This window comes from Aquila chrysaetos, chromosome 1 (genome assembly GCF_900496995.4).
Source record: "Aquila chrysaetos chrysaetos chromosome 1, bAquChr1.4, whole genome shotgun sequence".
In the NCBI taxonomy this organism is placed as follows: Eukaryota; Metazoa; Chordata; class Aves; order Accipitriformes; family Accipitridae; genus Aquila; species Aquila chrysaetos.
Genome location: NC_044004.1, coordinates 29397234 through 29419761, shown reverse-complemented (window position 1 = coordinate 29419761; position 22528 = coordinate 29397234). Strand labels below are relative to the sequence as shown.

At 35.7% G+C, this 22528-nt stretch overlaps 1 protein-coding gene across 2 annotated transcripts in view; it reads left to right on the top strand.

Annotated features, from left to right (window-relative positions):
• NFXL1 (nuclear transcription factor, X-box binding like 1) overlaps positions 1-22528 on the top strand; it is a 49981-nt gene that overhangs the window by 18253 nt on the left and 9200 nt on the right. For both annotated transcript variants that reach the window (XM_030016450.2, XM_041123445.1), the window contains exons 15-20: positions 1433-1454; positions 7708-7848; positions 10301-10467; positions 11265-11334; positions 18796-18900; positions 20155-20241. In XM_030016450.2, the coding sequence (XP_029872310.1) occupies positions 1433-1454; positions 7708-7848; positions 10301-10467; positions 11265-11334; positions 18796-18900; positions 20155-20241 (592 nt within the window). The remainder of the gene's footprint in view (positions 1-1432; positions 1455-7707; positions 7849-10300; positions 10468-11264; positions 11335-18795; positions 18901-20154; positions 20242-22528) is intronic.

Here is a 22528-nt window from a genome sequence, read left to right as displayed (position 1 = left end):
CTTCATCTTCTTGGTAACTTTCCCTTAATGCTGAAAGACTACTATTATATCCCCAGCCTGTCAGTCCCCAGCCTGCAGTGTTGCTGGGATTTAGTCAGTTCCAGATGCAGGTCTTTCTTTGTCCCTGCATTTCCTGAATTTCCTCTCGGCCTATTCTTCCAACCTGTCTAGATCCGTCTGAATGGCATCCCTGCCCTTAAATGTACTGACCGCACTATCCTTTAGCATTGCCTGCAAAATTAGTGCATTTTGTCTCTTCCAAGTTACTGGGGAAAAAAGAATTTAACAAGATAGGTCCAAGGCTGAAGAATTCTACCTGTACCTGGAGTCCAAGTAAGATACAAACAACTAGCCACTACCCTTTAAGCCCAGGGATCCTGCTGGTTTTTCATGCATGTAGTAGTTCATCTGGCACCGTTACATCTCAATTTGAATGCAGGGTTGCTGTGGGGAACCTCTCATCTGCAGATTTAGTAGTTACATGGCAGAAGGCAATCAGGCTGGTTAAGCAGTTTCCCCTTGCAGTGGAACAGAAGCATGCTACAATGGAATGCAGAGGTTCTAGAAGCCAGATTAACTGCTTATAGGAAGATTATCTTGGATATAAGATAATTGAGCAGTGTAGAGTGAAGAACAGGCTTCTGTGCTACATCTGCTTATACTAGGTGAAAGACTGATGGCTCTTGTTAATATCGTGCTGTCCTAAAGACCACCTGTAGCTATTGGTAGTTGCTTTGTGTTAGAGAAGTTATCAGGGATACTATTTTTTAAATACTCTTCTAGAAATTTTTAGGAACTGATTTACAGGTATTTTAGCTTGAATATTAATGATGTTTTCATTACTGTCCCTGATAAGATTTCAGTAGAGAAATCAAAATAATACTTGGGAAGCAGATGACATATGAAATCAGAGGTAAAAAAAAAAGATACTTTTCAAAATAAATTGAGCAAAAGCTTGATTTAATTTTCAGGAGATCAGTGTTTGAATGAGTCACCATTTAATACCTTCAGTGAAGCTTTTCTTTCCTAGGAATGGTAGACCATTCTAAAAGGGATAGAATTGTAAAAATAAGAGTGGACTAGATAGTTCTCTGAAATAACTGAAAACTATGAAGTGATATATTAGTAGAACCAAAGAAGATACCTGGAAGCAATTCAGGTAATTTTCTAAAATAAAAATTATTAATTTCATATACAGCTATAATTAATCTGGACATGAAACACTGAGTTGCGGATTGCCATCATAAAATACAGCAATCCAAACAACTGTTGAAAAAGAGGAGACATTAATCTGCATAGATAGATGATTTTCTCTTAGTTTGCACTTTTTAAAAATAGGTTGCATTGTTTTTGTGTGAAAAGTTCTGTCACTGTTTTAAGTCCCTTAAGAAATAAATGTTTTCTAAATCTCTGATTTTTCTGTCTTTAACAGGGAGTGTCTTGGGCAGCATGAGGTGAGTCATGGAAACTGCCTTTTTAAGTGGAATATGAAGTATATTTCACTTTGTCAGTCTGCAAAATAAAAGTACTAAAGAGAAATATTATACGGCTTTTTTATATTTTAAAGCCAATGAAGTACCGTATCACAAGGGCTTACATATCAGAAGGTATTTTAGTTCCTTTTTTGAAGAATATATAACTACTTAACTTTTTAGAATTTTTGGACAGAAATGTGAACTCATGATTTATGAAGCTGTTTGTGTATCCTTGCAGTTGTTTAAATAGTATTTAATTTTTTTTTGGGGGGGGGTCTTTTTTCATTATATTCTTCTGTTTTGTTCCCCCACCCCCCATTCTATAGTTGTTATTATCTCCTTGTCACAGACTTTCCTCAGTTCTTCTAGAAACTGCTGTGTTTATTTTAAAAGCATAAGGAACATAGTGTCATACAGGAAAATTCTCATGTGTCTTGGATCTGAGCATGCACGGATGAAATTGGACAATATAGTGGAAACTTTAGTGACACTTATTAGCTTGTCTTTTTGGTGCGCAGCCTTCTCCAGTTTTGGATGAAGTCGTTGTCTATTTTGGATTACATGAGAAGAAAATCTAACTGATGCTTGAAGCTAAATAACTATCATCATTATTCACAGTCATTTCTAGAAGTCATAAAATTTAAGGTCAACTCATTTTTCTCTATTTTAAAAGATGATTGCTAAACTAATCTTTAAAAAAAACTATTGCTGGTATAGTTTTGTCTACTAGTAAGTCTGGCATAAATTCACTATGAAAGTGCAGCTAACAATAGTATAGCAAACCTAGTTTCATTGTAAGCTAGTAAAAAATTCTAGAAAACAGTAAACACTTTAAATATTTAAAGACACCCCCCCCTTAATAATCTTTTGGTATATGTTGTAATGGTGGCTTGATTATGTGGTGGCAACATCTACAAATGTTGTTAACAATGTTTATATATCTGCAGTCTGTTTGTGCAGCACACCTACTAATCCAACCAAGCTGTGAATACAGCTTCCATAGGGCTACTTTGCAGCTTGTCAGTTGCTAAAGAAAAACGCTGTGAAAATGGATGAAAAGAACAACTGTGCCTATTTGTTGAAACAGCTGGAGTTTGTTTTTGTTTTCTGCAGTAAAACTTGAAGATGTATTGGCCAATGTTTTATCAAGTCAATTACGTGCTTTGTGATAGGACATATCAAATCTCACCCTAACTTTCATGAATTTATGTATAAACAAAATGTAAGCTGTGGTCAATTGACCCAATATATAACTGGCTCTAGACAATTGTTTTGGTACTGTTCAGATGAACATGGTTCTGAAGTTTATGTCCCTCCCCATAACAGAGGACAGTATGGCTGCTCTTATTAGAGAAAACAGTTCCAATTACTACATATTTATAAATACTTATTTCAGAATAAGTAAAAAAAAAAAAAAAAAAAAAATCCCTTCTGTGTTGCATACTAGTCTTAGCAGAATTGGTCAATGGCTTTGGGTCATGTTTTCTTTATGGATTACTATAGAAAATAAGGAAAAATCCCAGGGAGTCTATACCTAACTTTAATTATTTATATTTATTGATGCTTTATGATATTCTAGATTAAACATTCCTTCTCTCAGCCAGCAGAGTGCAGTGCTTCCTTCCTGCTGAAGTTTAGCAGTTTCTGGAGTTTCCGGAATGAAGTGTCCTAATATTTGAGATTTTGATAGCAATCAAAGAACAGAATGATTTGTTCATGTGTGTGTGAGGGGGTGTTTACAGTGTATTTTTATGTGCATTGTACATTTCTATGTTGTTCTGAGATCTCTAAAAGGAAAAACCAAAACATGCAAGGTCTGCTCACTGTTTTACAGCCACATTGGCTTTTAACAATTAATCTCGCCTCAAACTAATTTACTTTTGTTAACAAGAGAAAACACTTGTATGTATTTATGAACACTTCCCTCCTATAGTAGTTTCCAGCCCCTGAAGGGATTTTCACTGGGAAATGCAAATTTTTCACAAGTGATGAGAGTAGTAATTTTCTGAAGCCAAGTTTTGCTGTGAAAAGGGGCTCATTTCTGTACTGTGTTACTACTTACATTGGACTGTTCTTATACCTCCTATAATGGAGGAGGTATAAAAGAAACAAACTAAGAACGAAATGTGTTATAAAGTCATCTTGTGTTTTACCGGGATGCCTGCAGATGATGAGTAGAAGAGAGAATGAAAGCAAACAGTTTAGGAGTTGTATAATAAGCAAATCTACTGTCTTTACATTTTTACTTGGACAGTAATTTTAATTTGTGTAGGTATTGGAGTTGGTTGTTTTGCTGGGGGGTTTTGTGGGTTTGGTTTTTTTTATTTATTTGACTTTGGCATTTAGTTTGAAAAGTATTTTTAAAGGATTGATTTAGTTTGAGCTCTTACATGTCTTTGGGTATTTAGAACAAGTAATTTATCACTTGAAACAACAGAGCTGAAGCTGCTTTTCAGGTGATATAATTGTATAAAATCCGTGTTCAGTGGAAGTATGATTCTACATGATGTTTAACCTAAAATAAGATTTCTTTTAGCTATAGTGTGCAGCCTTCTTTTAAATAATTTTACTGTGTAAGTTTTGGATGTTTTTATATATTTTTAGAAAAAAATTGATAGCTCTTCATTCTTCAATTTGTATGTGCTTAAAAGTAGCTTTCAATTTTTTTCAGGTTGTAGGTCAGAAAAATCACCTATCATCAACAGTTGCTGCCACCCCAAACTGAAAACTTAATGTTTTACTTTTTCTTTGAACTGCTTTAAGCATTGGCATTTCATAGCAGTAGCATACATGTGCTCTTTTAAAAATCAAATTATGAGAGCTAATGTTTATATTAAAAATCTGTTTTTTATGGGAAGATATTAATTAAAGCCCATACAAGGTAAATGAAGACAAATGAGGAAGTCTTAACTGGATATGGTATTAATTTATCTGCTGTATTCAATTATCTTGTAGTTGCTTCATTTCATTAAATATTCTAGGGGAGGGGAGATGTTCTGGTTTTGTTTCCTTGATGAGTATTTTGAATATCCTGTAATATCAGTCTTGCTTTCTTGGGCAGATAGAATTCGCTTTCTTCTTTTTGGTTTGTGGGGGTTTTTTTTGTTTTGTTTTGCTTTGGGTTTTTTTGGTAGGAATTTAATGCTATGTTTTATTATTTTAAGGTTTTTTTTTTTAGTTGTGGTTCATTTATAGGAGGAAAGCCATTACTCTGCCTCTTGGTAAAATTTTATGTAAAACTTCATGAGATTAATCTTTGTGGCTAAATACCTTTATGAATATTTCCAAAATTTCCCTGCCCTATTGTACTTGACTTTTATTTTCATATCCCAATTGATGTATCTGTTAGTTGCTTTTATGCATTTGGGAGATGTGCTGGAAAGCTTCTGAAAGTTGTCTTGTCCTTTTCTCCTTGCTTTCCTTTCCTTATGCTGTGGAAGACCTGTGGTCTGAAAATTGTGCCTCCTTATTTTCTTTCTTTTTCCATCCAGCTTTCATAAAATACTTCTGGTTCTCATCTGTGTTCTTTATTCTTCAGCTCCTCAGCCTCCTGGAGTTTGTGGCTTCTTTGATATTCGTCTTTGTAGCAAGAGTAGCAACCTCCATTTAGCCATTTCAGAAATGCATTTCAACTATAGAAAGTAAAACTTTTCTCTGCTTTGTCCTTTGGATTTATTACTAATACCCACAACAGATTGACTTGTCAAGAAATGGAAAAAAAAAGTTTGAAAATGTAATGTAGGTTTAAATTAATCTAAATTCTTTTGGTTTTGGCTACAATGTCAATAGGTTCCAGAAGACTCTCTTATCTTTTATTGGACTCAAGACTTAGGAAAGTCAATGAGTGGGGCGAGCTGAAGCTATGCTGGATGCTGCCAGAGGGCTGGGATGTCTGAAAGCTGCTGCTGTTCTCTACTGGCTTGTGTGCTTCCCTGTCCCTGGCTTCATTCAACATTGCATCTCATCTGGTGTACTTGAAGGATGCTACCAGAAGGGGTGCTCCACTTCTGACTATGTGCTTCTGCTAATTCTCTTTAACTGGAGCTAGTGGCTGTGTCCTTATCTGATGGAAGGCTAACTCTTGGTAAAAGAAGCATATTGAGCTGTGCAGCCATAGACCTAGTCTGCTATTACTGCCCTGATCTGCTGTAACTGAGCAGCAGCAGAACCAATAGTCATAAAAAGTTGAGTGGAAATGGGGGAGCAAGGAAAGGTAAAGAAGTGGTCAGTAGCAGATCTTAATGTTTAGTACACCTTTTCATTGATTCTTTTGCCTTCCAGCATCCTTTGACTACTTATGTTGCTACTGAAAGGAAGTTGTGACTCTGAGGAAGGAAGAGGAGGGAGCTGGAGGAGGATGAGAAGGGACAGGATATTAGGAACGATAAAGCTTTGCTAATTGGTGTGTGTTTGCTGGGTGTAATACTGTTCTCTGCTTCAGACCCTTTTTATTAGGCCTATTGCTGACTTCTGCTCATTTGGTCAACAGAAACATAAGCCATCAGAGACTGAGTTGTAGGATGTTTGTGGGGGATAGTATGAACCAGGCATTCAGACTACTTGCTATGGTTGTATTAGTGCTTTAGCCAATGTAATGAGCCTCAGCTCTGACGTAGGAATGGGAGAGTAGTTGGACATGATAGCCTCAAGCTTTTCTCCTGTGTGTTCCATGCTTGATGTTCAGCCTGCTATGCAGATTCCTCCTGTTCACAGTGTCTCTGTGGGTCAGGATGAGGAGGAGTTCAGAAGTCTTGTGAATTAATTGCATTTTGCAATGACTTGATGTGGAGTACAGTTTTTTTGGGTGAAGTCCGGAAAACATTTCTATAGGCAAGGGGATTCAAATCCTACTTTGTATATTTTTGCTTTAGGGTTGAGGGAAGTCAACATGGACAGTGCTGAAGAGAGAACGTCCCTCGCTCTGCACTGTGGGGGACTGTCCTGTCTTCCGTCGTTTCAGTTCCAGTCCTCACCTTGGTGTATGGCTAATCAACTCACAAACCTAGCAAAAGACAAGGAACTTTTTTCTATTAATTCCTTTTCTTCCATTTTGATTAGTTGAATTGTCTTGCTCTAAAGACAGATGTGTGGTAGGACTTGTTCAAAGTAAGTGGCAGAAATGTGCCATTAACATTGTAGAGTTGGAAGGTGGAAGAAGTATCGTGCAAAGCTGTTCAGTCAACTTAAGCCATAACACAAAATCACACCCTTAGCCTAGTCAAAATGAGTTATGTCACATTAGCCTGTTGTGTAATAACATCACAAATAGTTGCTGTTTTTCTCTGCGAAATGATTATGATATTAAGAAAAAAAACCCTACAATTTTTTTGACAGCATCACAGAAACTAATTTTTTTCCATGTGAATATTATATAATGGTTGGAAAATAAGAAGAGCAAGTTTGCTCTAATACTTGTGATATGGAGGGACTTGTACTATTCAACTTTAGGAAAGTAACCTAGTTAACCAAGTTAGGAGTTTACGCTCCATTTCTGTACCAATGAAGATTAAAGGCTTCTAAATAGATGTTCTGAATAGTACTACAAAGCTCTGTTAACTGGAGTGTTAACCTCAAATTAGAAAGTACAAATATATCATAAGACATTAAAATCCTAGTCCTGTCATAGAGCCATTTCTTCTTCCCCTTCCCACTCCTGGGAGTTATATTTGATATAGGCAGTATTTGGTTTTTAGAATTTCTGGTTTGCAGGTTGCATTCTGCTTGTAGAATTGTAAAATGTTTTGGGTTTATGATGACTATAACACTATTAGCCCTGTGAAAGCAAACTGTAACTGTCTTCTGCAATAACTGTAAAGCAGTTTAGGAACCTTTAATGGAAGGCGCAAGTGTAATTCAGAAAGAAGGAATAAATCGCACTAAAAGATTTTAGAATGTAATAGTCTGTTTAAAAAAAGGGAAACTACGTTGTAAAAGTTAGACAGCTTGTTTAATTAAGAAAGCAGGCTTTTTTGCCTGGTATAATCAGTGTAAAACAAACGTGTGGTTATGTTGGGATGGGAACCTAAAGTCAATTAAAAAAAAAAAGTCAAGTGGACATTGCACTGGTTTCTTTCTTTTAACAAAGACAATCAAGAACCAAAATTTCTCTGTAATGATGCTGTGCCTCCATTGTGTGTGTATATATGTATCACACACAGCACTCGTGCAATGTGTGTATATATACACAATCTGTGTGTATATATATTTATATTTATTTATTTTTAACTTTTAGGTTAGTCCATTACCGTGTCACTCTGCAAATCCGTACTCATGTAAAAGATTTTGTGGGCGGCTTCTTGATTGTCAGAATCACACCTGTATGAAAGAATGTCATCATGTTACTAAATTGAACAGTAATGCAGATGGAAAGAAGGTAGGCTGATTTCCTTGTTGCTTTTATTTTTGTGTTTCCTGTGTTGTCTTCAGTTTTAACTGGAAAATAAAGAATTTGCAGCTGGAAGGCACAGGATCTATACCAGATTCCACTGAGACACTTCCATGTGTTCTGTTCCCATTGATGTTGTGACATTTAGCTAACCTATACCTCTTTAGACTATAAAACTGAGACAATATTATATATTTTGCAAATGCTATACTTTTTTGTTTTATGTTAACATACATTACTTTGTTGTCAAAAGTGTTAATTAAGGTTTTGATGAAAAGTCTCTTCTAAAGTCACTTTTTGTAACTGTCAAGATCAAGTGAACTAGTGATAATCCCTATATACAAATGCACTTGCAATCTACTGGGGAAACTGTTTACTGAGGACAGCTGTAAATGGCTTGAAGAGGCTAGCAAATCTTTAGGAGACACCACTGGAAATGTTGCAGAATTGGTGAAGACTTCTTAAAGCACTGGGGTGATATATTCATGTTTACCAGTGTCTACTAGAAATTGTTGTTTATGCAATTAAGAAACTGTAGGTGTTAGTTGCTGAAGATAATATGAAACAAAAATAAAAGTAAGTACAAACCTGAAAATTGTCCTAGTTTTGAGCAGTCAAAAGCACATAGCTTGTGGCTTGAGAGAGTCATGATTTGGAGGAAAACAGTTTTTAAGCATTACTCTAGAAAAAGTTGCAACGTGGTCTCTCTGGGAATTCAGAAAACTGAGCAAGCGTTCAGTACGTTATATATAAAATATATAAATGATATATTTTAACTTACTGTTATATTTTAACTTCAATAGGATGATTTCCCTGTGGGTTCCAATCCTAGAAGTGGTGTTGTCATCTAATAACTATATATATTGCAGTTACCATATTGTTCTATTAATGATTGTGGAACATGAGCTGTTAGTGCAACTTGTGGAACAGTAACCTGCAGCAACAGAGTGACATCAGGAAATACTGAGAGTGACAGTTGTTTAAGCATCTCTAGTTGTGACTATAAGAGGCTGTCTGCCTACTCCTTCAGTCAAACCAATTAAAATATGAATGGGTCAGGATTTTTCCTAGCTCCATTTTGAATGAGACAATACATTCTCAGAAAACAAGAGTCTATGTACATGTGAAATATGGATAAATTTCATTTCTCAATTTTCTTTGAATTTTTATAAACTCAAGTTGGTTTTGACCTTTGGAGCTTTTGTTCTGTTGTTTTGATAGACTAAATTGCAGGTGTAGTCAGAAAAGGGCTGATTAAATTTCTTGCTTATATGTCCGAGTAGTGATATTTCTGTCTGGAATTTAGGGTTTTTTCTGCATGTTGTGTTAGAAAATGTTGCAGAAAGGCTAGGTGTTTGCTTTTACTGTTAAATTTTATATCACATTCTTAGACACGAATTTTTGGGGGTTTGGTTTTGTAAACAATCATTGTACAAAGGTTCCTTTTTAAATTTCAGCAAAAATTGTTCAACTGTAGAAGCAGAAGAAAAGGGGTCTGGAAGAAAAGGGGGAAAACTGTATTAAAAACTTAAATTCTTTTGCCCTGATTTTGAACAGCATAAAGTGAAACATTGGTGTGGAATTAGTCCTTTTGGGGAAGCATTTTGTAGCTTCATTCTTGGATAAATTGGCTTTACTTTGACTGACTTCTGTGAAACTGAGCATTTGAATGTGATGGTGGACCTTAAATACTGTGCTGTGTAGGTTCAGTTGATAAATCGTGTCACTCTATCTGTGTGTATCTGATGGCAGACAGGGGTTCTGGATGAGTTAAGATGAGAATATGAATAGAAATGGAGCTTAATTTACTGTGCTGATGTTCATCATGTTGCACTGATGTTGATCACGTCACCTGGAATGAGAATGACACCACAGCTCTTGTAGACTTTGTGTAGTATATGGAGCAGAAGCAACACCTTAGCAGCTCTCAGCATATACCTAAGCTAAGACTTTTTGGAAGATTATATGAACTATTGTACACCTATGGAAATGGGAAGACTTAAAGTTTGCTTCTTAAAATCAAGCAAACAAACCTCCCCACACCTGTATTACAGGGCAGTATGTCATGACTAAAGTATTACAATGACATGGTGGGTTGGAAAAGTTAGTTCTGAATACAAAATTACTTCTTTTTCTAACAGTTTTCCATGGAGGATCAACAGGTTTAATGGCAATTTTCCAAAGCACCAATATTAAGAGGTCCTTTTATGCCCAGGAAGCAAAACAGAACTCTGTCTCTTTGACTGACAAACACTGGCATTTTTGCTTTGCTTTTAAAGCATATTTTAATAATTATTTTTGCTTGAGGGATATCTTACTGAATAGCTGGATTTCCTTAAAAAAACCACACCAACTCTTTCTTCTATATAAAAGCTTGTTAATGGCATCTAACAAACAAATGTTTGGCACTTTCTTTAGTACTTTGTTTTTATCTTGTTAGGCGGGTCCAGAATGTTCGCAGTGTGAAGAGGAGTGTACCAAGCCCCGGCCATCTGGCTGTCCTCACCGATGTGTTTTGCCATGTCATCCTGGGGATTGCCCATCATGTCTCCAGATGCTTAAAATAAAGTGTCACTGCAAACTATCAATACTGTATATTGAATGCTTGTAAGTGTCAGAACTGAACCCAACTTTTCATTTGAATGCTAGTAACTGAAAACCATTTGAAATGTCTGGGAATGGGAGCTACTCTTACGGCAAGTTATAAAATTTCTTTTGAAGGTTATAATTTGTAATAGAATGCTTTTTTTTTCCTATTTAAAATTTGCCAGTGTTTTATTTAGTATTACTGGTAAAATTATTATACATGCATGGAGTCTCGTAGGCAGAACTGGTTTTTACAATGTTTTTATAATACAGTAATATTTTTGAATTATGCAAATATATAGTAATCTACCTAATATTTGATCTATATGTGTTTCTTTTACAGTATGTAAAGAAGAATTTTATAACAAGAATTAGAATTAATGTAGATAGTGTGAAAGGTCTTTACAGCTAATGACCTTCAAACTCGAGCTCTTTTAATTGGAAAACTTCTTAGTAATCATTTGTACTCCTTTTTGATCATTTGTATGTGTGTGTGGATAGAGGGTAAACTAGGCTTTACGAAATATAAAATGGGACTTCTGGATTTAAGCATTATCCTTTGTGTATTGCTCTGAAAACATTCATCCCATTCATGTATGCTCTTCTTTGTGCATTTTCTTTAAAGTACCTCAAATTCTCTAAACTTATGTGGTTTTGTCTGTAAAATAGTGTAGTTTATATTAGTCCCACAGGATGTGGACAAATGAACCCTGTTTTTTTTTACAGTGAGATATACTTAAAATATATCCCTAACTGTATTGACTTTTGTTGTTTTTAATTTAGAATTTATCACAAATAATACATCTTTTCTTTTACAGAAAACTAACAAGTGCTGATTTAAAAGAAAAGGAGCTTCTTATTTCCTGCAAAAATCAGTGTCCAAAAGAGGTAAGCCATGTTAACAAAGAAATACTTGATTTGATGGATGTGTGGAATTTTGTGGATTTTAATTTTTTGTAAGGTTTTTGGTACAGTTTCATAGGCCAAGCAAACTACAGAAGCTTAGTCTAAATGAATATGCTAAATGATAGATACAAAGATGGTTAGTGAACTGCACTCAGAGGACAGTTATTAATGTCTTGCTATCAAATTGGAAGGTTATATTAAAGGATCAGAGATTTGTCTCCAAGGCATTAATGGCTTCAATGTTTAAGCATGCAGATGAGGTTGAATGTGGAAGAGTATGTCCTCTATTGTGGTTGAAATCTGGGCTTGAATTTATGTCTCCAAAATAATGGGATGCTGTTTGATTAGGAAAAATACTGAGAATTGTGCTTGCAATTGTTCTTGTCTAAGTGGAGGTCTAGTAATCCCTGTCTGTGCAACAATTCCTGGGGGTGGGGGAGGAGGATTTTGTACTTAGCAAGTGAGATGATTTAATAATGCCCTATGTTAGTGAAATATATGTTAAATAGTGTGAAACAGAAGACAAGCCAGTTAATCTTTCTACTGTATCTGGGTATATCTAAAGGGTCGCTGTAAAGAAGAGAAGACTAATATCCTTATGGCAGGATGCTTAGACTATGAACCAGTGTATATAGGCATCAGTAAGGAAGATTCATGTTAAATACTACTTTTGAGTAGTAAAGTTTGTGGAGCAAAGAAAGAACTGGTTGGAGAAGCTACCAAATTTTCATCAGTAACAGCTTAGACTTGTATCAGGATTTGTCCAGTTGTGGATAATAACTGCTGTAAGACATGAGGGATGGGCCAAATGACTTCTTCCTTGTCCGTCCCAGTGCTGTTATGTGCTGCTTGTGTGCTTTCAGAAATCCATGCATTAATTATTATTGTATGTTTGTTCTTTAGTTGTCACTAGTTGTGGTGAGAGTGACAGTCCTTTGTTCACACCATTCCCCACTGTAGGGTTAGAAAATTTATGAAGTGGAAATAGTCAGAAATATTTTGGAAAGTAGTTCCACTGCTAAACTCTTCAGAATTTCTGAGAAATTCTCCTTCCCTGCAATAAAAATGCCTTTTTTATCCCATGATCACTTATTATCCCAAAAATATTTTATCCCATAATCACTAATTTGTTGTTCTGGTTTGGCCTTTTACTGTGTTGCTGAGTCTCTTTGTCTCATGCAGTATTTAGCTGGCACTTGTAAATAAATTCATTCAACCTATTCTCCTTCCCTGATTCCACTAAGTTCCCTTATGCAGGTTTACCTATGATGTCTTCTAGTCCCAGATTTCTGTCTTCTTACCTCATCTCTTGTAGTTCTGAATTCTGCCTCAGCCTAATAAAAGTAGGTTCAAAACTTTTGTTTCATTATTTTCCAGTGTCAGAAGCATGAAATTTGAATCCTTGCCTTTATTAGAAAACTTTTTTGGTTTTGAGTAAATGCAAAAATTCACAGGGTTCCTGCTTGTTTCCCAACAGTCTTTGTTCCCCTGTGTTTCAGACAAGATTGTGTTAACCCCAACAGGAAGGTTGTGTTCTGTGCTGTATGCCTAGTTGTATGTTCTTTTTGCCCTTGTAGATGCCTTTCTGATGTCTTTTTTCTGTAAATGAATTTGCCTGTCCCAATTTTCTCATCTGGATGTCTGAAAACTCTCTTCCTGGTGGGGGAATGCTTTTGGAAGTTATTTCATTGTCCATTTACCTCTTAATTTTGTCCTTTCATTTCCCTCTCTGTTACTTTGGGTTTATGTGCTCTAAGACTTCCTCCTCTTTATTTTCAAGAGTGTTTATAATCTCTTAACGTGAACTATGTGTTCCTGTACTTCAGCTTCTCTTAAAAGATTTTTTTTTTTCCATATCTCATTTTTGACTTTGATTAATGTAACTGTTGTGATTTTTCTGGACATACTCCCAAGACTCAGTCTGGGATTTAAAATCCATCTAGTAGTGGTCCTGAATTCTAGCTTCAGTTCAGAATTACCCTGTTCCACAGATGATGTCTTTTTTACTTAATTCAGTGGGATGTAAAAGAAAGCTTGGGACAACAGAGTCCACTTCAGTTTTATAAAGCTTTTATTTAACTCTAGAATTCTCATTCGTATAGATGCCTTGAAAAACAAGGTTTTATGCAGCTTCTGCTCTCCAGAGAATCTTTTTAGTGTAAGTGATGATGTAAAAATGCATGCTTTTCCCTTCCTGTGATTCTAGCTCTAGCTCTTACTGGCTTTCATGAAACATAAAAGTATTGGTACAGTCCTGCTTCAGGCAGTTCATATCTTTGTGTTACAGTTCATTTTACTTTCCTCAGATCCTATTTAGGTAACTTCATCAGTACTGTATGGGGTTTTTACCATTTTTTTGTCTAAAAAATTTGTTCCCATTTCTCTGAATATTGAACAGTATTAGGGGTATTTTGTCTGTTTTGTAAGTATACAGTATTTGTCTGCAACTTTGGGAAAATTATCTAGCTGTATCATAATACAGATTGTACTGATAGTTTGCTTTTAAAGGAATCATTGATAAAGATAATTTGAAGGAGCAGCCTTAACAGACATCACCCTGCCACTACCACCCCTCCCCAGCAAATATAGAGCAAGCCAATTGAGGGGACCTCATGACAAGAACTTAAAAACAACTTGGCCAAAAGATAAGATGGATAAGGCTACCAAATTTAGAACATTTAAAGTTTAGAAATCAAATATGTCTGCCCAAAACTAAATTGGAAATGTTTTGTGTGTAGTCCTGACAGCCTCAAGTAAATTTCAAATTAGTGTTTTATGAGAATTTTCTTATTCAATGTCAGAATCTGACCTTGAGTCATTAGCAGAGCTCAGTGAAGTTGCTGTTTGTTAAAAATCAGCATGCGCTGTCACTCCATGAAGCTTAGCATGGTGCACCTTAGGTTCAATAGAATACAGTATTTTACTGAAGTCTTATATTTGAGATGTTTTTCTTTTTGGTTAATGGAAATTGTGGTAGACAGTACACTACCAGATTTGAATTACAGGTAGCATGGTATGTTTGGGGATTATGAAAATCAGTTATATTGTCTGGTGCCTTGAAAAAATACAACAGGAACTTGAGAAAGTCTTGAAAGGTTTCATGCTTTTGTTTTGGCTATGGCAGTATAAAACTATAAAAATTACTTATAGTATTATACAGTACAGCTCACATTTCCTTTCTGCTTTAGGGAGAAGCAAAGTCTTTGATATTGCCACAGCTGTTCGATGAGATGCTTTAATTAAAAAGCTCTTTCTCTGGTTTGGTAGCAATAACAAAATATCCTGTTGGAGGAAATTTAACTTTTTTTTTCAATGAGGGGTGATTAAATTCTTATGAACATGTTTGCAGATGTTTTGGGACAATTCTTACACAGAAGTTTTAACAGTCTATCAGTTTTCATCGTTTATGTATTAATATCAGTATTTGTGGATCTGTGTTTAACACTTTATTCTGTGTAATTAGTATTTTTTGACAAAATAACTGTACTTTGTACTTTTACTGTGCACTCTGCTACTGTCTTGATGTGAAATATGGGACCTTGCTGTGATAAATTTATTTTAACATGATAGTGCAGTAGAGACAATGCCATAAATTTTAAGAGTATGTGTATCTTTTTTTTTTTTTAATAAACAGAATAAACTTTATTTCCAGAATGCTTAATTAAATTCTGTAAACACACCTTGAAAATGTATGTGGGTTGCAAAAAATTTAATGTTAAAAGGCAAATGCACAGCTTTGGTCCATAATGAGAGGATTTTCCTCAATGTTTGGCTTAAGCAGTAGAGGTTTCCCAAGATGTCTGGAAGCAGGGCCACGCTTTAAATTGAAGCATCTGCCCCTTTGTTTGGAAGTGATAAACTTGTCTTTTGTACTTAGCTTTTTGGATTGCTGCTCAAAAGTGCTGTTTTCTTTATTAACAGGCTATTTTCTTTATTATCAGGTGTGTATTAACAGGTTGTGTTTATTATCTTCTCGTGTAGATCAGTTAAGCCTCCATAAATTGATGCATTTTATCATCATCGGACATAATGTTAAGATGTAAATGCATTGCCTATGAGGAAAATACTTGTAGGATTTTTGGGTTTGGATTTTTTTTTTTTGTCAGAGCTGTGCATTAAATACCTTTCTTTTAAAGGTCTTGCCATGTCAAACACAAAGCCTGTTCATTTTGGCCTTGAGTCCGCAAGCTATTGACAAGAGATCTTGTATGGTGAAAAAAGATCTAAGGGGGCACATGCTTTCTATTTTACCACCAAGTAGCTCAGCATGGACGCTTAAAAACAAGTGAAAAAAAATCCTTTCCCACTACATTATTTATCCAGCAGAAGCAGCAGTAGGATTGCTTTTGGTTTCTGAGATCATGGGGAAATGTTGTTTTGCCACTCATTTCACTGCTCCTCTTGATTATTTTTTTTTTAATGTTGGTTTTGCATTGGAGGGAATAAAAAGCAAGTTACACTGCCAGCTTAATTCTTGTCCTGCATCGCTGTGGATGTGAACTGTGTAGCTCTATGCAGAGAACTAAATGTGTAAATTTGGGTTTCACTATTGGATTAAACATATTTCTGTGCTATGCAAATTTTGCTCTAAGGGTGTGTAATGTAAGAATTTTATTGCAGTAGCACCTGGAGGTTGAGATGAGGACTACTGTCTTGAATTTGTAACTCTGACATGTCACTTATAAGACTGTTTGGGCTTTGACTTTCTTAATGGAAATATGCCTAATTAGTATGGAAGAGTAAGCTGGAAGTAATAGTTCTAGCCATGGATTGTTCTTGCCAGCATGGGATGACTTGCAGGTGAGACTAGATAGTGTTATTATGTATGATGCTCTTGGGTAGGGAGCCAGGATAAGGGCCCTCTTACTGCGCAGAGGTTATGCAGTAGTAAATTGGTTTTGCCAAGATTGTGGTCACTAGTGAGTAGACTCTGCCATTCGTGTTCTGGCTGATAGTCTGACCTCAGTAGCGTACAGGGCTTGAAGACAAATTTGTCCCCTCATCTTTTCGAACTGAGGCAAAATACAAGATAGATTTGCTGATGATCAGTTGTGCCTGAACAAACCTAAATTCCTTCTTTGCTAAGATGACCAGTTTATATTTTTTTTCCCTCCAGATAAAGTGACTAGATTAGATCTGCTACATAAGGCTTCAGCAGAGCAATTGAGTCAATGCCATTTAGTGAATATCTAGTTCAGACACCCCCCCCCCCCCCCGCAAAAAAACCCCAAAACAACAACCAGAAAGCTAAATCAAAAGTTGGAGCAAGAGATGTTAACAATAAGGAAATTTTCCCAAGGACTGGATTGATGCCTGATCTTGCATTGTTTTCGGTAATGACCTTAGCACCAAAACCCATTGGAATTTTCTGATGAAAATTTGTGGAGTGTTGTCTGTACATGACAACTGAGGAAATGCATCTGCGGAACACATGTATTTGGGGTATGTTAATAGATACAGAAAAACCAGTAAGACCATGCATGTCAAGGCTAATAATAAGCTCCCAGGAAACAGCCGAAATTCTTATTGTCACAGCATGCTTAGCTGGAGAGAAATGCAAATGAGAGCTGAAGATGTATTGGAGAAGATACTCTATTACGAATAAGGTGCAATTAAGGCATTGTACAAAGTCATTCCTGCTGAGATGTCATTTGGAATATTACATGCAGTTCTGGCTACAGTATTCAGTAAACATTGATTTAAGCTGGTTGAAATTCAATGAAGGGAATAGTATGGGAGTAAAGAGCCTTTTATGAAAAGATGGTAGAGAAATATTTCAATATGAGGCTAAGAACTAAGGGATTTAGACTGACTAGAATAGATGTAGGAAATTAAAAAAAAAAAAAAAAAAAAAGTCTTGCATCTTGCAGTGAGCTCCTGGAACAGCCTCCTTAGTGAAACACTAGAAAGGGACAGAATGGGGGACTGTTTTCATGGTAAAACTTCATCCAGGGCTCACTGGAGGTGCCTGCCTTTAGGAGGGCTGGACTTTAGGACTGAACATGGTGACTTAGAGGTTCCTTCCAGTCCTGTGTGAAATGTGCTGAAATGGTGACTAAAAAAACCCGAGCCTAAACCGCAAAGTACCTATGAGCATATTAATAGTTTGTGACTGGCATGGACATGAAAATATGTATGTCTGTTCCATAATTTTTATTTGGAAAGTTTTGCATTTTGTTTAGACATATGTTTCATGATACTAGCTCAGATGTTGAGCCAGTTCCAATGGACTTCTGAGAATCCAAATTTACTAATCAACAAGAACTGTATACACCTGGGTTTTATAATAATCCTATGTAGTATTCTCGTTCTTGTGGATGAAGTGATGTAGTGTGTATACATTTTCAATTTTTAATAAACGTGAAAAATGTATCTTAAAATTGTATGTCTTACGGCATTTACCAAGTTGTGTTAATCCCTTGATGACAGTGAAGAGGTGAAATTTCATTTTTAATAAAGAACACTATCCAATGCCATTTTAAATAGATTAGGGATTTAAAGCTACCTCTATAAATAAATTGATTAGATGGCTTATGTGAGAGTCCACTTTCAGTTATTAACAGTATTGGGTTATGTAATTGAAAATGAGAAGTCATTATTGTGAAGATTTCCTATGGGCAAGTGTATGAGCAAGGTATATTTTCAGTCAAGTTCTTAGCAAACAATTTTTTTTACTTACTGTTTTCTTGTCATTTTTTGTATAATGTAATGCTGGGAGCACTGCTACGTTCCTAACAGTCAGCATATTTAAATTAGTATCTCAGTTCATAACACAGTAGTTGAATGATAATCTTTTCATTATAAATGTTAAAAAATGCACTGGCAGTAAAAAAAGTCTCTATCTCAAATGTCGGAAATGGGATAATCTGCCAAATGCAGAACTTTAGGATTTTGTGAAATTATTTCAGACATGATAAGAATATTGTATTTGACTTTTGCATAGTTCAGAAGATTCTTGCATGCAAGATTTTCTTTTGTGGTATTTTTGCTTCTGATTCTTCCCTCTTTCTTTTCTTGACTGTCAAGTCTCTAACAAGTTGTTACATAGTACACAATTTCAGTTTTTGGTTTCTTTTTACTTTATGTACTGGTATTCCCCTAACATACAGATAGCTAGGGTAGTTGCTGTATAAATTGCTGTGGAGACGACTATTCTTGAAACATTTGAAGGGAGAAATTGCTTTTTAATCAAGCTGTGCCAATGAAAGATAAATTGTTCTACAGGAACTGAAATATGGTAAGTAACAAGCAAACATTTGCCAACAGCAAAAAAAAAAAAAAAAAAAAAAAAAAAAAATCAACTATTTCACAAGGGAAAAAACTGATAAGCTGAGTGAGTTTTCGGTTAAGCTGCTATGTCTGAAATAAAACCAGTTCATAGATTCTTTGTAATTTTACAATCATTTATTACTGTGGGTGTTTTGTGTTTTTTGTTCTTCATAGTTGCCCTGTGGTCACCGGTGTAAAGAGATTTGCCATTCAGGTAGCTGTCCTCTGAACTGCAGCCAGAAGGTTAAACTCCGATGTCTCTGTAAGAGATTGAAAAAGGTAAATTTCTAAGTTACAATTTTGAGAACGATATATTTTCTTTGCATGTTGCTAGGCTTGCTTGGACGGATTGTCTCTGCTGCAGATTAGAACAGGTCTAGTTACTCTAGCAGAGCTATAACAATTAACATCAGCTGAAGATCTGGGCTGCAATATCAAAAGATTCACTGGAGAATATAAAATCCTGTTAGTTCTAAAATATGTTAGCTGCCTGACTTACAATAGCTTTATCTTCAAGCACACTTGAATTTTTGTAGCTCCATTGGGAGAATAGTCAGATGACCTGGCATAATTTGAGGAAAAAAATACATTTTTCTGACAATATTGGGAAAGTTTATAATTATGTAAGTTGGAACAAGCACAGATGTTGTGAATCCCTAACTAATGTAATCAGTTACGGTTCTCTGCAAACCTAAAAGCAAGTACAGGCATCAGCATCCTTAGCTTCTAACAAAGATTAAGAACAAAGTAATGTAAGAAGTTTATTATAGCTATATAGTGTTATGAAGGGAAGAACAGAAACTGATGTGAAGTCTCGGCAAATAATGACTTAATGAAAAAATCATTATCTGGCTTAATTACAAGGTGCTTAAATTATTTTTCTGGACCCAGTTAACTTCTGAGCCTTCTAAACAGGCTGCAGTCCCCCAGAGTTCTCAGCTTCTCCATGAAATGTCTTGATGTCTTGTGCAACCAGAAGTCTTGCAGGTGGGGTGTTCAGCAGGAGAAAGGATGACATGTACAGAACAAGTGCTTCAAATTGAACGGTCTCTGCTTACAGATAGCCACCTTTTTTTTTTTTTTTTTTTTTTCATTGTTAGGGGGAGAGGAGGAAGTGTGAGTGAGAATTATTTTATTTCCCCCATGACCAGACCTTGCCCTGTAATCTTAGCCACTTAAGAGAATGTGTACGAAATTACTGAGACTCTGAATGCTAGCTCTTTCTGCCAGAGTTCAGAAGGTTATCTTTCTTTGTCTTAGGCAAAAAAGTGAGAAAAGAGAAGAGAGGAGACATTAAACTGGACTGTTTGATTTATTCTTGCTTTCTGCTCAGTTTATCAGAAAGAAAAGAGAAAAGGGCAATTTAATTCAGAATTACAGGTTCAAATAACGTTTAATCATTAGCTTTATTTTCTGTGTAACCAATGTTTTACTAAATAAGAATGCTTTATAATTATTTTCATAAAGAAATGGACATTATAACAAATTTTATATAGAGAAATGATTATAAAAGACTCAAATTATACTTAACAGGAAATACAGTGCAGTAAGATACAAGAAGGCCAAGTTTCACTGGAATGCGATGCATTATGCAAGGAAATGAAACGGAAAGCATCTGAGGTAATGTATCTGTTGTAGCTCTAATTTCTTCTCAATGCTTCCAAAAAAAGTAGGAAAAAACGAACACAGAATTATTTTTCAAGGCAATACCAGCAAAAAATACAACATAAGTAGTTGTGCTGTTTAATAGCAGCCACTTTTTCAGACTTGCATTTGGCTTAGTGGGGAGAATTACAGTGTTTGTAGACAGTGTTAATTAACTCAGTGAAATACTATATTAAAACAACATTCTGTTATTTTTCTTGCTTTTTTTTTTCATTTGTTAAAACTGGTTCTTTCCTCTTCTGCTGAGAACAAGTGATGATCAGTGATGATAAAATTGTTATTGCTAATGATTTGTGTTGTAGGATTGGGGCCAGGCCACTTCACAAGGCATTGTTAGATCTGCTCTTTCCTGTGAAATTTTTACAGCCATTGAATGCTCAACTTGTCCAGCATGAAGAGTATAATCCTGTCACACTGTATTAGTTACCCTGTACCAGAAAAATGGAGAGTTTTCAGTAATTGCAGTGTACTTTTTAGCCTGCTGTAAATGTGACTTCTCCCTAGTTCTGCTGTTTTATGAAGTATCGAAATTGCTGCATGCTGTCACCCAGAGAGACAGAATATCAACCTTGCTCTTATAAGCCTTTATAAAAGCATAAACAAAAAGAATTCATGCATAGCTTGCTTGGTTTTTATCAGGTACATGTTAGATGTAATAAATGTACAACCCAAAAACTCAATGGGTAGAGCTGATTCTTGTCAGCTTCTGCTCAGATTTTCAGGATTGATTGGCAAGTTCTAACAAGACCAAATCCTGCAACTTTGCAAGCAGGTCAAATACTAAGACTCTTGGGATATGCCTTCAGAAAATCCCAACCATAACAAACAGTTCCAGTAAGAGTGTGAAGATAAGTTCATAGGACATGGAGTGCACTAAAGCAAGGTGAATTCACAAGAGAGTGCATGAGCTGGGACAGAGCAGCATGTCTCAGTGTGGTGCAGTGCAGTGTCAGCTGCTGTTTTACTTCAGCAGATACTAGTTCCTGTTTCTTGCCCCTGACATTGTAATCCATGGGGAGGAATGGTCTAATGCAATGAGCAAATGACTACAAGCTTCTACTATAAGCAGTGCCACAGACATACTGTGTGGCATAACCTAGCTGTGTGTACCTTCCTCACAGAAGCACATGGATTTATTTGTTTTGGATTTTTTTATATGAAGTTCTATTTAAATTTTTACTAGGCACCTTTTTGTAGCCTGTGTTGCCTTGTAAATAACATACTAGAATCATATCCTATTATATGCACTTGATAAAAGTAGTTTGTTTATGTCAATTACTGTTTAATGTGTCAAGACTGGAAAAAGTCTGTTTAAAAACTGCAGACATTTACAAAGATAATTTAGCTTGCACAGTAGCAAAACAACCATCAATTTCCAAAACCAAAGTGTGTTAACTCTTCATAAAACTCTTCACGTATAGCACCTAGTGAGGATGCGCTTCTGAGGAATTGAATGCGTCTTTTACTGTACATTTTATTAAAGATCTAGTTCTAGAAATGTTTTTCCATACTGTGATTATAATGGTTAAGCTTCCCTCTACCTATGTATATTGTACCTATATATCTTACACAAACATGAATGACCACACCAGTATAAAAAGAAGCTCTTCTGTTGCTTTTTTCAACATTTGTGGGTCACTTTTTCTTTTTGGAGCTGAAGTTCTGCCATTAGATGGCAGTGAAATACCAGGAGGCTAGTTGTGCCGTTTTTTCCACACCAGACTGTGGTTTCAGATGTGCATGGCTGAAAAGGTCTTTTATATACTTTTCTAAAGAGAGGCTCTACGATTGTGTCTAGATTAATGAAATTCTCACTAATGCTTTTATTTGATGTACGGTTTAACAATTTAAAAAATTGTCTGAAAACCTGCAAATAGACTGTTCTATTGACCCTGTCCTCAGTGCACACTGTTTCAGCTACAGTGTGCTAAAGCATGGGCTGGTGTGCTTTCTCCTTAGCTGTCAAGAGCTCTTGAATTGCAAATTGTTTGGAACAAATTCCACCTGCGCAAACCGTATTTAGTAAATTATTGTCACTGTTAGTATGCGAATCATCCAGTTATTAGGATCAAGACTGTTTTTCATTTCAAGTTATTAATCAGATTTTTACATCTAACTTTTCTAGGGCAGTGATTCAGTGGCTGCAATGCTAAAGGTCCAAGAAATGTATACAAGACGACAGATACATACATTTCCCCAGTATACTCTTCCTGTTACTACTATTACTGTAGTGATCTCTTGA